At 45.8% G+C, this 16,306-nt stretch overlaps 1 protein-coding gene across 4 annotated transcripts in view; it reads left to right on the plus strand.

The window, feature by feature from the left end:
- The window catches only part of LOC119445794 (uncharacterized), a 52,991-nt gene that overhangs the window by 12,820 nt on the left and 23,865 nt on the right, over positions 1 to 16,306 (plus strand). For 2 of the 4 annotated variants that reach the window (XM_049669500.1, XM_049669497.1), the window contains exon 2: positions 10,028 to 10,072. The exons of the other annotated variants lie outside the window; for them this stretch is intronic. In XM_049669500.1, coding sequence (XP_049525457.1) covers positions 10,028 to 10,072 — 45 coding nt within the window. The remainder of the gene's footprint in view (positions 1 to 10,027; positions 10,073 to 16,306) is intronic. 4 annotated transcript variants of the gene reach the window in all.

Below are 16,306 nucleotides of genomic sequence, written 5' to 3' on the forward strand. Positions count from 1 at the left end.
CGCTAACCACGCACTGACCTATCGTGCACCTTCATCGCTTGATGTGATCGCGTGAAGTGAACGTGTGCATGTTCTCGGTGTTTGTCTGCTTCCTTCCAACCCTTCTACTTTCTCCTCCCCTCTCCCCTAGTGTAGGGTGGAAAACCGGATTCTCCGTTCCGGTTGACCCTTCCTGCCTTTCTTCTTTATTTTATCTCTCTCTCTCTCTATCACTGTTCACCGCTAGACAGTTTGCGCAGGGTATGTAGCGTGCGCGCCGCAGACTACGAGAGTCGTGTGTCTGCTGTGCATGTATTTCGGAGATAGCAGCAGGCAAAACGATCACGGTGCGGGATCCAGCAGTCGTTCGCAGCGTGCACGGCTTTCGGCGCAGTAGTGATTCTCAGCGTTCATCTCGCAAAGCATTTACGCAAGTAAGCAAGTCTTTGCTATCTAGGTGTCAGTTGCTGACACCTAGATGCTGGGTGCTGGGACCTTTTTAAAACTAAAATATTGTCCTTGACACAAACCTATGTCCCTTCACGCGTCATTACTTCCCAGCGCCGAGGCGATAAACCGTGGATTACTAAAGAAATTCGTACGATGATAAACAGAAAAAATAGGATATTTAGTAAATATTGCCAGTCGCCGAATCCTCCATTGTACGCAAAGATGAAGGAAATGAGCAAAAGAATAGCAAAGATGATGCGTAGTTCACATAACACGTTTCTCTGCAATCTTGGACACAAAATGAAAACTAACCCTAAGGAAATGTGGAAATATGTCAAAAGCAAAAAGAAAAATTCCGGTGACGCTTTTCCTGACGTCATGGATGACAAAGCCTATGACACAGATACCTTGGGAAAAGCAGAAGCTTTCAATGCTTATTTTCATTCTGTGTTTTCACGCTCAAATGTCGAGGTTACTCGATTGCATGACGTCAGTGTGTTCACACAGATGAGGGAAATTGAGCTGTCTGAAGCTGGCATCGTATCATTACTACGAAAGATAAACGTTCACTCGGCTCCCGGTCCTGACTATATTTCAAATTTTGTGCTAAAGAACTGTGCATTGTCTGTAGCCCCTTTCTTAACTCTGCTGTTTAAGATATCCCTCCAAGTAGGTGCTTTGCCCTCGGACTGGAAGAAGGCAAATGTTATCCCAATTCATAAAACCGGTACAAAAACGAGAACGTGTAACTATAGGCCAATTTCACTCACAAGCGTTACCTGTAAGACATTGGAACATGTCATTTACACCAACTTAATGGCACACCTTCAAGAAAATAGCTTTATTAGTCCAACACAACATGGCTTCAGGGCTGGATTTTCTTGCGACACTCAGTTGATCGAATTTTGTCATGATATCGCAGCATTTATTAACTCCGGTATGCAGGTTGACTGCATATTTTTAGATTTTCGAAAAGCATTTGATACAGTATCTCATAACCTGTTACTACAAAAGCTGTCTTATCTTAACATACCAAATACCCTCCTGAAGTGGCTGGAAGCTTATCTTTTAGAAAGAAGCCAACGCGTGATTCTTGGTGGTACCAGCTCATCTGACGTTTCTGTATTATCAGGTGTGCCACAGGGGTCCGTCTTGGGGCCCCTACTTTTCATTATATTCATTAATGACCTAACTGAATGTTTGTCTTGCCGTGTTAGGTTATATGCAGATGATTGCTGTATTTACCGTGAAATTTCATCTGAAGCAGACAGCGAACAGCTACAAAGCGACCTAAACAATGTTATGGCTTGGTGTTCCACCTGGAACATGACCCTCAATCTATCCAAATGCAACCTGTTAAGATTCACAAACAAAAAAACAACCCCTGACGGCAAGCTATTTCATGAACGCCACACAGCTGTCCCTTGTGAAGGAATATAAGTACCTAGGAGTTATTTTTTCCAGCACTCTAACATGGAATGCGCACGTTGATTACATTGTATCGAAGGCTAGCAACACATTAAACTTCTTGAGACGCAACTTTAAACAAGCACCGGCCTGTCTGAAGGAAACCCTGTATATGTCGAATGTACGCCCACTTTTGGAATACGCGTGTAGCACTTGGGACCCTTTTACCAAAGTTAACATCGATGCTCTGGAGCGTGTGCAATCGCGAGCAGTCCGTTTCGTCACAGGTGATTATGACTATTCTAAAAGGTCTTTTGAAATCAGAAATACTTTGGGATGGCCTCTTCTTCAAGACAGGCGCAAATATTTACGCTTGTCTTTGTTCTATAAAATATTTCATGGTTTAACGGGCATTGAAAAAGAAAACTATATACTGGAGCCTACATATACATCTGCCCGTACTGATCACACATTAAAAGTGCGCGAGTTTGCTACCAGAATAAATCTTTTCAAGTATTCATTTTTCCCACGCACAATTCAACAATGGAACAAACTCCCGCAAGAAATTGTCTCCGCTCCCCTTTCAACATTTCCACTTGTCCTTCAAAGTTTCATTTCATCTCAGCCTGGACTCACATGAAAGTTATTGTTAACAGTTTCTTCTCCTTCAAGAGATTTGTGCTTATATTTGTGCCTGCTTCTATTTGTGCTTCTATTTGGGCTTGATTTGTGCTTGCAGGTCAATCTGTGCGATTTGTCCTAGCAATTTATTATTTTTTTGCCTTTGTTAATTATAAATGAAATTTCATAGTTGTTCTGTGGATAATTCCGAATGAGATGTCACCAATCTGCATTTTGCTATGTATTTGTATTTGAATGTTAATATTTCCCCCTACACTAATGCCCCACAAGGGCGCTGTAGGTACTGTAAATAAATAAATAAATAAATAAATAAATAAATAAATAAATAAATAAATAAATAAATAAATAAATAAATAAATAAATAAATAAATAAATAATAAATAAATAAATAATAAATAACGAAAAGCGTCATCGTTTCATCGTTGTGGCGTTGCCATTCTCGTCGTGCTGTCATCGTTTCCTACAGTTGGGGCACTTCGCACAGGATAACAGCAGTTTGCAACAAAGTTAGGGGCGTTATGAGGGAGTCTATGGATAAACTACAATGTCATAAGATATAGTTCAGACTCGGAGGAATCGCTAAAGTCTGCCGATTGACTTTGTTTTCTTTTATCTCTCTGTCTCTCTCTTTTTATTAGTTTTACAAAGCTATGTTTACTTCGAGGCTAACACGGCATTTTCTCGGTAACAACGTCTTATTCAAGAAGGCGGCGGGATATGACGACGGACTAGCTGAGAGAGACAGGGCGAAACGACAGCTAATGGGCGGCTCTAAATCTTAGGTGTTTGCGCCGTAAGCTTAAGTTCAAAATTACGTACCAACTAGGCCCAAATGAAGTTTTTCTAAATACCGTATATAGGTCAATAAACCTACAGCGCTTTTGAAAGCGTTTCATAGGCATTGTGTTCGCGCTGCGGTGGGCCGCATATCGCCCACCTGTAAGTATAATAGCGTCCATCATACTGGCTTACGACTGTTTGTACACCTCTTGTTCCCGAGCAATTAACGCCATTTTGTGCGACTGCGAGTACTTCTGTCCTAACGGCTACGAGATCGCCCAGCCCGCCGTAGCTCACAATCAATCCGATCATTCTTCGTATACTCCGCGTGCACATAATGACGGCGCTAGATAACGGAGAGCGGAGATACGGTTTGTGTACTCACATGCGTACGAGTCGAGTGTGCTGCTGGTGCTACCTGTGCGTGCTGATAACTGCCGAATAAAACGAGTATTGCGAGTTCCGAGTACTGATTTCCCAGTCTGACGTTTGGTAAATAGAGTGATATGGAGATCTCTAGGTTAGGCATACAAGTTTGTACCAGCCAGATTGGAACGTGAAACGAACGTTGATTATTTTTCGCTCAGTATAGTCGAGTGGCCTTCACTTTGGAGCCTTGTGGGTGTGTGGAAAAGTAAGCATCAGCAGGTGGGCTTTGCTTACCCGACACTTGTAAGGGCGAACATGTTATCCAGTTTTTGTTCGGTGCGCCTCCGATTGGCGCTTTCGTATCGACTAAAATGTGCAGCGCGTGTACCTGACAGTGTGCGTATCGTCAAAAGCGCGCATTGTGCCGTGGTAGATGCGATGCACACATGGTGCCGAGAGCACATGGTGCGCACTAACGGTGTAAGCAGAAACACAACACCCAGAATGTGTTCACACGATGACGATTGACCAAACAAAACGCAACGTAGTCATCGCAGAATCTCTTCCGAGTCATAAACTCTGCGCTATTTTCAAACAACTTCAATCAGTACACCAATGCATGCTGCCAACAAAGCGTTAAAACTGGCCGTTCTGTGCTGTAACGAAGCGAAGCGATCGATTATCGAAAACAAAACTCAGAGTCTTATCAGAATCTGCGGACAAAGAGTACTAAAGATTGAAATTCCTGCAAACGCCAAATTATATTGCGATTTATGCTGCATCGGGATAAATGAATATGAGGGAAAATAAATGATGTTAATTATGAGATCTTTTCATTGAGTGACACCTTGTAACGTTTTACTAAATGTTCTGCGGAAAGCTCCTTTGTCATCCACGCTGACAATTTTATCAGCCACGTAACTTGCCGCCGAATGTGAGATACTTCATGTTTGTTTATTTTGTGAACAGCAGCTGTTCTGCAAAGAGGACGCGGTGCTCAATTGGGCGGCAAATGTACAGGGCCGTCTACTCTTGGCGGATACGCCTTAGTAGTTTAAATTTGGATTCAACGCCTACAGATTAAACTTTCATCAACCTATATCTGTGTTACGTTACATATAGGCATCTCAATTTCCACAAAGTAGAGGAAATGTCGATGTAACGTCGGATAGGATACTATATGAGCTATTTTTCCAAAGCTTGGAGGACCCTACACCCCCCGGCACGTATTTCACAATATCACGCAAGCACTGACTGGGAAGTAAGTCAAAACGTTATTGTAGTACAATGCGGTGATACCACTAAGAGTTACGCAAGCGCCAGTGCTAGCGCCCTGCTCTTAGCTGCTCCGTGTTATATGGACCCGGCGCCTCCTGGATTTATTCGCTCATCACTTGCCGTTGTCTACTGGAAATTAGATACAGGCAGCGCCTGAACCTTCTTTTTTTCCTGTTTATTGCAAGAAAGAACAAAAGCGACATGTCACTGTCAAATTATGCTGACGAAAGAAAAAGGTTCGTTTATTCCTGTCCGACCTGATGCGATCGAGTCAGTGGTTTGGTTGAGACAACACGACCCGACAGAACGTACATGAGCTCGTTTCTGGCAAACCGGTATCTCAGCGGCAGCCTGCGTCAAGGTGGGGCACGAAGATCTATAGAACATGGCGTCCAATGTTTCGTTGCTGGTTATGAAGTGCCAACTTTACCCACTCGCGTATACCTTTGCCAAACGGGTCCACGTATAGCCGACTCAGACGAGTTGATCGCCCAGTCCGACGCTCACTGATCCCGCGTGTCCAGTGCCCGAAGGGGAAATTTCAGCGTCGTACTTCCTCCTGGTGCCTCCAAAACGGGTAGCTTGGTTCGAGTAAACGCTCCGATTGGTAGATATTCCGTGGTCAAATTACATAACTAATGTAGGAGAGCTTGAATGGTCAAAAAGCGGTCGAGCCTACTGACTTAATTGTTGGTGCTGTTTTAGAAAGGCAGCGAATATGTTTGGGACGCAACCTGTTTCGCGAGTGAGCCACTAGCAGGGCACACACGCTTTGGTCAGCGCTTTGTGTTCACATTCACTATGTCTCTGCTTTTGCGCATCTCTCAGTGGTAAGGCGCTGGAGTGCCTGCAGGTCGACGGTGGCGCGATGCAGTTAATATCGCAAGGGTGCACAATAATATCCAAAGCAACTCACTTAATGCGCTACATACTGCCCACCTACGTATACATGAAACACGCACAGCTCTGTCCCGCTAGGGCAACACGACATTGAAGCCAACAGGACGCCGACGATATATAGTCTGACCCGTCGGCACAATCTGTTGGGAGACAGGCTAGTCACATCGGCGCGCCGACGACGCCAACTACACCGGCAAAGCGCCAGCACGACTTGCTGGTTTGTTGTGAAACTTATTAAGAAAAACCAGGCTTTTCGTGATCGACGGTGACAAGGGAACGGGCCAAATACGCAACTACTGGCACTTTACCGAGGCGTGCATTGATGGATGGGATAGCTGAAGCGGAAACACGATATTTAGTAGGGTCGGCGGCTGGCCTTACTCTAGATCAACGCAGTTCACTGCAGTCGCCAGTTTAATCAATGCCGTGAAACCCTACAAACTGTTGCGAAACTTTCGCCGCGAGTCAGCTGTTGTCTCAGCCTGCCCAGTTCAATTGCACAATGCGTGGCAGCTTTTCAATCAGCGGATAAAGTCAACGTCGTCAGGTTTACCACTGCGATGGTGTGCACAGAGCCAGTCAGAATGGCTTGCATTTGTTATTAAGCTCACATTTTGCTATATTGTTTGCTGGTATGGCTCACACACAGAAAACAAAAAGAAATGACCTGTCCGATGGTGGGATTTAACCTGGATCATGACTGGCGCGGGCGTCACGTCGCGTAGCGTGTGTGCGCGGGCGCCAGTTTTCGTTAGGCCGCAGACGCCCGGGAATGAAACGGGCTAAAAACAGTCAACTTTACCACTGTCTTTCGCGCCGTATGCTTCTCCCACCGTACACCTCTCCTTACGAGTTTTTTGCGCGTTTGTTATATTGCTATTGTTGTCCGTTTGTTGCTTCTACCGGCGGCCCTACACTTGCTTCCGCAGTTCATTCTTTTCTTTCTCTATCTTCCCTCCCCACAGTGGCGCACCGACGGGGGGGGGGGGGGGGGATTCGGGGGTTGTAACCCCCCCTTCTGAGGCCGACTTAACCCCCCCTTTTGTTTACCCCTTTTCTTTCCTTACGTATTTGAGTACTGCAACTAAGATGTAAGACGCGCAATCGTCTGCACACTCGCAAAAAGCGCATTTTTTTTTTACAATTTCCCGTGAATAAATCGAAATTAGTGCTGTTTAGATGGTATTGGAAAACTGTCAACCCCCCCTGGCAGAGATCCTGGGTGCGCTACTGCCTCCCCAACCTTCATTATCTCCTTCGACGTCTCAGTTATGTAGTAGCGTTGTTGTAGTCTTCCGATGTAGCATGATAAAACTCAAGTTTCAACAAGGAGTAGCCGGCATCACATATTCAAAGCAGACAACATACATTTCATGAGGTTACGCGTTGGATAGGATGAAAATGAAGACGTATCGCATTTAGTTGCATAGCATTAAATTAAAAAAACTTCGAGGACGCTTAAACTTCGCCTTTAAGAGTGGAACGCGATAGTCTTGCGCTAGCTGATTCCAACTTGAGCTTCCAAATTACCTCTTGTCATCCCCCCACCAAACTTTCGGCCGTCCTCGACTGTGCTTCCCTTCCCTTGGCATCCATTCTGTAATTCTAATGGTCCACCGGAGTTAGAGCAACCTTCGAAGTTGGACCAGAAATGTACTACTGTGTCGGCGTTTGCACAAACTTCAATCAATCAATCAATCAATCAATCAATCAATCAATCAATCAATCAATCAATCAATCAATCAATCAATCAATGGAAACCAAGGAATTACTTTCCGTACCAAGCTTTGAGCTGTTTCTCTGTACGCCCACCTTCCTCAGAGTACTGCTGTTCTTTTGCGCTTCCTTGGTGACGCTCATTTCTCTCAGTAGTATATTCAAAGCAGACAACATAAGTTGCCAGCAAACGCGCCAACGACATACTAAAAGCGAAGCGCCTGCTGCGCTGGTGGCATTTTGTGTACAGGGCGCGCTTGTCTGTGTGCAAAACGAGAGAAAGTGCGCCCTCTGTTCTCAGCAAGAATGCCTACGGAGGAATTTTTCAGCGTAATCAGCTTCTGTTAAGAGTGGCAGAAGAATCTGGGGCTTTGTTCAAAGCGTGGTTTTTATTATGCAACATCAAGTGACCTCAAAAACGTTACTATATATCTTTTTCCTGGAAATCATTATATTTGCCTGACAGTGCAACTGACTCGTGGCCTTTGCTAGTACAATCTCTGCAGATATTTGTGTATGTGAACACTTGTAAATTCATTTTTTTTTTGTGGAGATACTGCTACAACTGTACGTAGCTCTTTGTCCAAGAAAAAAAAATAACGCTTGCTAACTTATCTGAAGTATTTTTCTCGCTTTTCTTTCGCTAAGTGTGCCAGAATTGCATGATCAGCGGTAAACTGCTTGGAGTTCTGTGCAAGCAATTTCTTCGTTGAAATAATAAACGCGTCAGCTCTAACGGGAGACAAACAAGGCAGCCTTGGCGACAGTTGCATCATGAGTGGTCGCGGTTTCGTCAGGGGCACGGGCGCCACAGGATACGTCGTCCAAAGTGCAGTGGTTACATTGTGGTAACACTCCAACGCAGACAAAGCTGTTATTTTTTCAGTCGCCAGCCAAGCCAACCGCACACAAGCTTTCACCTTATCGTGAACGCTACAGATAGGCTATGCGAGCAATACCCAGCGATTTTCGCCGTCTTCGCTTCAATGTGGAGACACGTATACTTTGCCACGACGACTTTGTTCTTCGAGAGGCCCTGGAACTGTTTCACGCGTTTAAAGCAAAATATTTCACTTCTGTGCAGAGCCCGGACTCTGAGGTCTCGATAAGACAGGCGCCACGGTTTATCGGAGGTGCTTATTATCAGTGCGCGTCACGTCCCTCGTAACCAGTGAACGCCAACTTCTCGCATGAAATTCAAATACTATATATATATATATATATATATATATATATTTAAATACCGGGGTCAAATCACGATATGATTATGAGGCATGCCGTAGTGGTGAACTTCGGAATAATTTTGACCACCTGGGGTTCTTTAGCGTGTATCCAATGCACGGTATACACGGGCGTTCTTATATTTCGCCTCCATCGAAATGAGGCCGCCGTGGCCGGGATTTTATCCCGCGACCTGGGTCATAGCAGCGCAACACCAAACCACTGTGCCACCACTGCGGGTTTCACGAGATGGAATACGTTTAATGTTTTCACGTACTCAAAATGAATCAGTTTTATTTAGTAGGGCACAGCATAGTCTTCCAGTGGATTCCTGCTCACTGTGGCATCATCGGCAACGACATTGCTGACAGGGCTGCCCGATCTGCCCAAGAAGACACCCAGACGCGTACAATACCTTTGGCGAGGACGGACACTGCCAGGGAACTTCGTCTGCTTGCACGCAAAACGTCACAAGCTTTATGGAGTTCAAGTGCCTTCAATTGCCGATTATATAAGTTGGACCCCTTGCTACGGCTACAACTGCCATCTAGCCTTTCCCGCGGCGAAGCAACCTTGCTGTGCCGCTTGTGGCTGGGAGTGGCGTTCACGAATGCTTACTCACATCGTATGGGAATGGCCGAGAGCCCGATGTGCGACTCCTGTATGTGCGAGGAAACCATCGAGCACCTACTGTGTACCTGTCCTCGCTACGACGTACAACGCCTCTCTCTCAGGACAACTTTAAACCGGCTGGACTCGAGACCGTTCTCTGAGTCAATGATACTGGGACCGTGGCTACACCCGTCACTGGCACAAAAAGCGTTGTGTGCATTAGTACAGTATTTGAAGTGCACCGGTTTAAGAGACCGCCTATAGTGTCCCCGTACATCGTGCCACGTGTACTCAGTGCTCATTCTCTCCCTATTTTTCTCGTTCTATTCCCCTTTCCCTTACCCCTAGTGTAGGGTAGCAAACCGGACGCTCTTCTGGTGGACCTCCCCGCCTTTCCTCTCCTTGCTCTCTCTCTCTCTCTCTTTATTTAGTAAAAGCCTGCGCACCGTGCTTGATGCATTTACCGAATACACTGAAGAAACATACAAACATTCCGTGACGAAGTGATTGCCATGTATATACCACCAGCTTCAGCTTGCAGTTTTCATGCATGCATAGCTAGACGTTTCAAGCAACCATAGCAGGGACAGTAATATGCCCCGGCCAACGCAAGCGAAGACAGTTCTTGGCACGATTTCCACTAATTTCGGCCTTCTTCTTTCGTTTAACGCAGCCCCCGTTCCAAGCTGTCCTTCTACACCCTAGAAAGGCGGAAAAGGTACGAGGCGCTTTGCTAACACCGTTACACCTTCGGACAACTTTTATTTTCTCCATTTTACTGTCTGCTCATCAGCTGCCTCTAATGAGACAGGGGTCTACCCGTATTCGCATCAACATTATTATCTGTTGTTGCCATTTCAAGTTCTCTGTGAGCTGCTTGATCTAGACACTTGCCTCTGCCATGTGGCGAACTTTAGGACATTTGTGAGCAATAACTTCTACTTCTGAGATGTGCAACCTTTAAAGCTGTCTTCAATTGCTCCTAGAATGGGCTCAGAAGGATGTCCCATGAGCACGATGTAACTCTACAGAAGCGGTCATGCCAATTTGTTATCACCAGACATGATCGAGTACAAAGGAACCCGCCATTAGTACGTATAATTCATGCAGTGACCGAATGAAACCAATGAATATCATCTGTAATCCACAAAAGAGACATGTATAGATATCCTTGGGATGTGCTAGATATGACTTGCGGACGCCCAACGCAGGATCGCTCATGTGCATTTTCAGATACCACCTCAGGCATGTTCATGAGGGACATACAGCGAACATTATCGGTACATGAGCTATATGAGGAACACAAATGATACACCATGTCTGCAGACCCCACAGAAAATCCTCGGTATGTGCATGAGGGACATACAGGGTACATCAAGCTGACTTCTTTTACGGTTTTTATTGGATGCAAACTGATTGTATAGGGAACTTGCATAAAGCCGACCCCCCAGTGCTGCTGTCAGGCGATGCTGGTTTCCGACCGCCATTTTGAGGGATAGACACGAGCAGGCTCTGATAGCCGGTCACCTGTCCCATCGTGTTCTTGAATGTATTGCGCTGTTTCTCCATCATTGGTTCACTCGAATTCGGCACGCGACATGCAGACATGCTGCATGCCGCTATGCAAGCAGAACGTCTACGTATACAATTCCTGTCTCAAGGTATATGATAAGTACACGACATTCAATATGGAGTTCAATGCACCGACTTAAACTGTGAATTCGGCCGCTGCAAGGCCATGTCGATAGTTTGCCCATATTTCACATTAGCTGTAACAATTAGGTGTAGCAACTTCGATTCACCAATCACTCAGCGCACACATGGCTAGATATATCCTATTTTTGCACTCGCGAAGCCCTAAAGCCTTGTAGGCGACAGCAGACACCTTTAATGAGCCGCAGATGAAACTCCGGGCAACGGTGGCTACTGCAAGCTGACGCCATCGTATGACCGAATGCTCTAGTGTTTGCGAGGTCACACTTCGGCCGCGCCAGATGACCACGCTGGTCGCTATACACCGGTACAATGGATATTGCAACATGCCGCGCTTCTTGGTTTGCTACTCTCTTTTTCGTGTAGCTTGCTCGGATGGAATCCGAAATGAAGTAACACTCGACAAATGGGCTGCAACTCCTGCGGTCAAAGCCTCTCACAATCGATGCTTTCGCTTTGTAAACGCCACACTCGTGTTGCAGGTGCGAGAACATGCCAAGATACGCCACCCGTCCCGTTGGGGGGGGGGGACGTGCGTTTGCAGGGCCATAGTATTCGGCGAACGTGCTATATATGTACGTACGAATGTAAGAACACCACAGCAAACTCGATGAGACTTGTAGCGTAACGCGCGTGGCCCACGATCTGTTTCTACGCGAGTTCTATGCTCGCATGTACGTCTATCCTTAACGATGGAGGTGCGAACCAATGTTGACTATTGCGCACACAGGGTTGTTGGCATTACGCAAAAGTCCATTGAAACATCCGCACTGTATTATTCATTGTCCACCTGGTATGTGCTAAAATTCCAACGACGTCATCGAACAGCGTAACTGTTATATCACAGTCTATCAACGGGACTCATTACGTCTGTGGTACACAGCATGGAATGATGCACTCACTGCAGTGCCAGGCGCGGGGACCCCCGTCTAGGGCAACACGTACAGTGCTCAGCGACTCAAACGCGATACTCGGAGTTCATGGCTGCCAGCGCTTTTTGCGCCACCGCTGAGCGCTGGGCCCGGGACACCAAGCTAATTAATTGTGGTATATACGATGAAGGCAAGATCATTTGTGACGCACTGTGATTGCGTTTGGTCCCCCAGCGATCACACAGCGCTCTCCGGTGGCGCAAAAAGGGCCGGCCATCATGTGGTCCGAGTATCGCGTTTCAATCGCTGAGCACTGTACACCGACATGTTTATGGCACCAGTTAGTTAAATGGGGTTTAGTGGCGCAATAACGACTAAGGCTATGCTGCGCCGAACACATATGGCATCAGTTCATGGCATCAGTTCAGAACAGAGGGAAACTGACCTACTTAAGTACAACGACAACTTTCGTATTGGGTGCCGGCTTGTTTTGGCTGAAGAATCCCTCGTACGTCGGTACGCGCGCTGAACTGGAACATATTACGTGATGACTAGAGAGAGCTGGGGCAGCGACTCGCGTGGTGTTGTTGCCCGGTGGTCATTTATGCCAAAAAAACATGTAGAATTTTTTTAAAAACATTATTTTGAGAGAGTGCACGTTCTTCTAAATGGCCTTGGCTACTTCTTTTACGAAATACGAAATACGCGCCCTCAATATACGAGATAAGCGGACTAAATACGCAAGAATACTGATTACCTATTAGAGTTCAACTAATTATCTCTTATGCGAACTAAGTTCATTACGCGCAGACACAACGCGGCACAAAGAGAGAAAAAAAAAGAAAAAATAAGCTAATAAGAAACGCACCGAGACGCTAGGTCACATGACACGTAAAGCGAAGCTTATCCCTTCCCGTGCACGTGTTTATGGGTGACTCACAGATCAGTGAAGCTTTTTGCAAATTGTCCTTACAAAGAGAGCGAGATGAACATTGGAGATATACATTTCGTCATCCCACGAATTCAGTAGTAAGTGCCATCTGCCAATACCATGCACAAACCTGACAAAATCCTCACGCTTGTTCAGGCTGCGGTGGTGAAGCGTTTTGACCTTCTTGCAAAATGAACAAGAGCGGCTGGCTTAGACGGGGGGATAGGCGAACAGGCATCCTGTTTAAAACGGGCGCTGCGCACTCAAATTTTGCGAAGTGCTGCAGTTGCGACGAGGATCACCCGTGCGTATGCGTAACGGGGGGTCCCCGGAGCATTGTCTGCTCGGAATGAGGTCACTTGATTAAATTATACAGTGATAAAGCATTACATGGCGCGATGGCTGCGGATTGCCTGAAAAAGTGCGTAGGGGTACGCATCCAATGGTTTCTTCTGTCCCTTCCGGTCTTCATTGAGTTGGGTCCCTTGCGTTGTGCAGAACAGCCGGGAGAGAGGCCCATGCCGAATCAGGCGCGCCGTTTACTGTCCCGTGGTGGCTACGGCGACCCCGTCTCAACACTTCTTGCCTACATACGCTGCCGGCCCTATCTGGCTTCACATATGTGAACATGTGCCAAAGCAAACGCTAGTAAACGTTCGTTCATATTATCGCGCAATATTTACGAAATTATTACAGCAAAGGCCGGAAAGTTTAATTATTAACATAAGCTGTGATTGGAGTCCTTTGAACGACGAAAAAAAAAGTTGCATATTTCAGTTCAACTGTTAATGAAGTGAAGGCAGAATAGAGCATTGGATGTCATGGCACACCATAAGTTTTACTCATAACCTGTTCTTAGCATAAAATGAGTTCGCCCAAATACTATTGAAGTGCGTGTTGACTTCCCGGGACTGCCCGGGAAGTCAACACGCACTTCAATTTATACTTACAGCAGTACCAAAAAAGAGCACACACACTAGAGGAATGGGCGGCTGATCCAACACCACCTAATGTTACAACGGCGCTTGGGCTTACCGTACCACCAAGGAGCGGGCCAAGCCCAATCAAGAGTCGACGCCACCGACGTCGCACCTTCACCTCCGTTTCTCACAGCATCTCACAACCATCATAACGCCCAGTAGCCCCGGACGACAAATGAAATAAATGTCTCTCTCTCCTTGCAAGTAACTTAGCGTGCGTAACGGTGTGGCTTTCCTTGCAGAACTCAGTAGCAATGTAAAAAAGCCGAACGCGCAAAAGCATTAGTAATGTGGGAATTATTCGGTGTGAAATAGGCCGCGTGGGCCTGGATAATAATAATAATAAAAGCGGGCGGAGGAGTACAGGCATTAGGAAGGAAAGAAGGCAAGCAAAGGTGATATGTGCAGTATACATGAATCACGCACACGGACTTGTACAGCTTTTATACATAGCTTTTATACAAAGACCTGTAAACATGTACACATCGTTACGGTGTTCCACGAGACGCATTGACAGTAAACAATGTACTTAAAATAAATTACAAATAACACTGAAAACTTTAATCATAAATTCCGAGAGGGCGACCACGCGTAACTGGCTTCACCGTGATTTTTCTGAAATAGTGGTTCACTGATGTGGAAGGATATAGACAGCTATTTACTTTGCGTAAGCTTATGGCAAGTTGTCAACGGACGTTGAGGATGAGAAATTCGAAGTGGGTTGGCCCTGGGAATGTCCGCTTTACCAATCACACCAGCTATGAGTATCGCGAATTTTTTATTTGATATGCCCTGTGAGTGCGTTTAGAAAAAAAAAATTAGTGTTTGCGCTGCAATCGCCGCTTTATTGTTCAGTTCGACAGTATTTTTAACGCAGCAAGAATGACCCAATTAGACAGAAATTTTCGCTGCGAAGGTAATTTAATGTTTCATAGTAGCGCCATGAACATGAAACACAATAAGCACATATCAGAACACTAACAGCGCGTGATTTGTAATTAGTGTGATGTGCAGTCGCTCTGCCGCAGGTTTCTAAGCATAAAGTATAGTACCAAAACCCCATTTCTGACCCTGCATTGCGTCAGTGTCAGACGTTGGCATATACGGAAACTCAAACGAGCGTTCCGGTTGGTTTCGACTTGACATTTCAGTTAAGGCGGGCAGTACACCTCCCTGACAGCTCCATCAGAGGTAGCCCAGCATAACTGTATTTTTTTTTCGTCAACACTATCTCACTTCTGTGCGATGTCGCTGTTTCTGATGAGTTTACTTTCTCTTATCAGTCACTCACCTCTTACTCATGGTCTGGTTGCTGAGATCTGCCTGAATATTCTCCTGCCACCCACGTTTAGGCCGACCTCGGGTCATCTTGCCAAGATAGTTGATTACCGTTAAATTATTGTTGACATAGCTCCCGTCTCTTATTACGTAACCATGCCACATAAGTATTCCGGCCTGATCGTTTGGTGTAATGTCCGCGACTATGGCCATTCCGTCCGAATTCTGTCCTTCCTTGACACACTGCGATTTCCGCATCTTAATTTTCGCCACTTCCATCTTCTGCAGGTAAGACTTCTTCGTTGGAATCGCTTCGGTTCCAAAAAAACATTGCTTGTCGCACCTGTTGTAAAGGCACCCCTTTAACTTTATTCATAGGGTCTTATGGCAGGACATTGCTGAGGCATTCTTCCTTTTCTTCGGTCTCGTCACAATACTGCAAATCACCTGTCTTTGCACGTTGCCTTTTTCAGCTACTGCAGGGCTATAGAACACGGACTGCGTTGTACTCTTGATTGTTGTGTAGCCTAACTTCAAATATTGGCATACGTAATTTCCAGCGCTGTAGGTCATGAACTCTGTTTTGTTTTTGCTGAACTTGAAAACCTTTAGAAAATCATTTCTTCCAGTGCCTCAACTTCTATCTAGCACTTCCTTCCAACGTTGAACCAAGGATAACGCCATTGGCTTAGAAGTGTTTCAATGTTAATCTGCTGTAAAACGATGCGCGATGACACTCTTCAGCCTTTCGAGCATGGAAAAAGGCCAATTCCCAACCTCAATAGTGCCCCACTGTCACATGGATGTTTCACCGAGGCAGCTGCGTACAATCATCCTTAGTTCGCTGTACGTTTTCTTGATCCATAAGCCATATAGCTAGAGACGTTCATTTCTCTAAAACTTGTTTACGTTTGCTCACTTCTCATTGTATCATAAGCGTTCTCCAAGCCGATGAAAACACTTTAAAGATATCGCTGAGTTTTATTGCGATAGCAATTATATGGAAACTTCAAAGCAGATTTCTGCCGTCGGCGTCGCCGTCGCCGTCGCCGTGAGGTTCCGTATGACGTCAATGGAAATGAAATCGTCGCCGATGATAAGTGGTTCTTGAGGGAAAGGGAAAGGTTGGCGCTATCTTCTGCAGCCCTTGAGGGAGCACGGCTCAGCGCCAACGTCGC

This window comes from Dermacentor silvarum, chromosome 1 (assembly GCF_013339745.2).
Source record: "Dermacentor silvarum isolate Dsil-2018 chromosome 1, BIME_Dsil_1.4, whole genome shotgun sequence".
Classification (NCBI taxonomy): Eukaryota; Metazoa; Arthropoda; class Arachnida; order Ixodida; family Ixodidae; genus Dermacentor; species Dermacentor silvarum.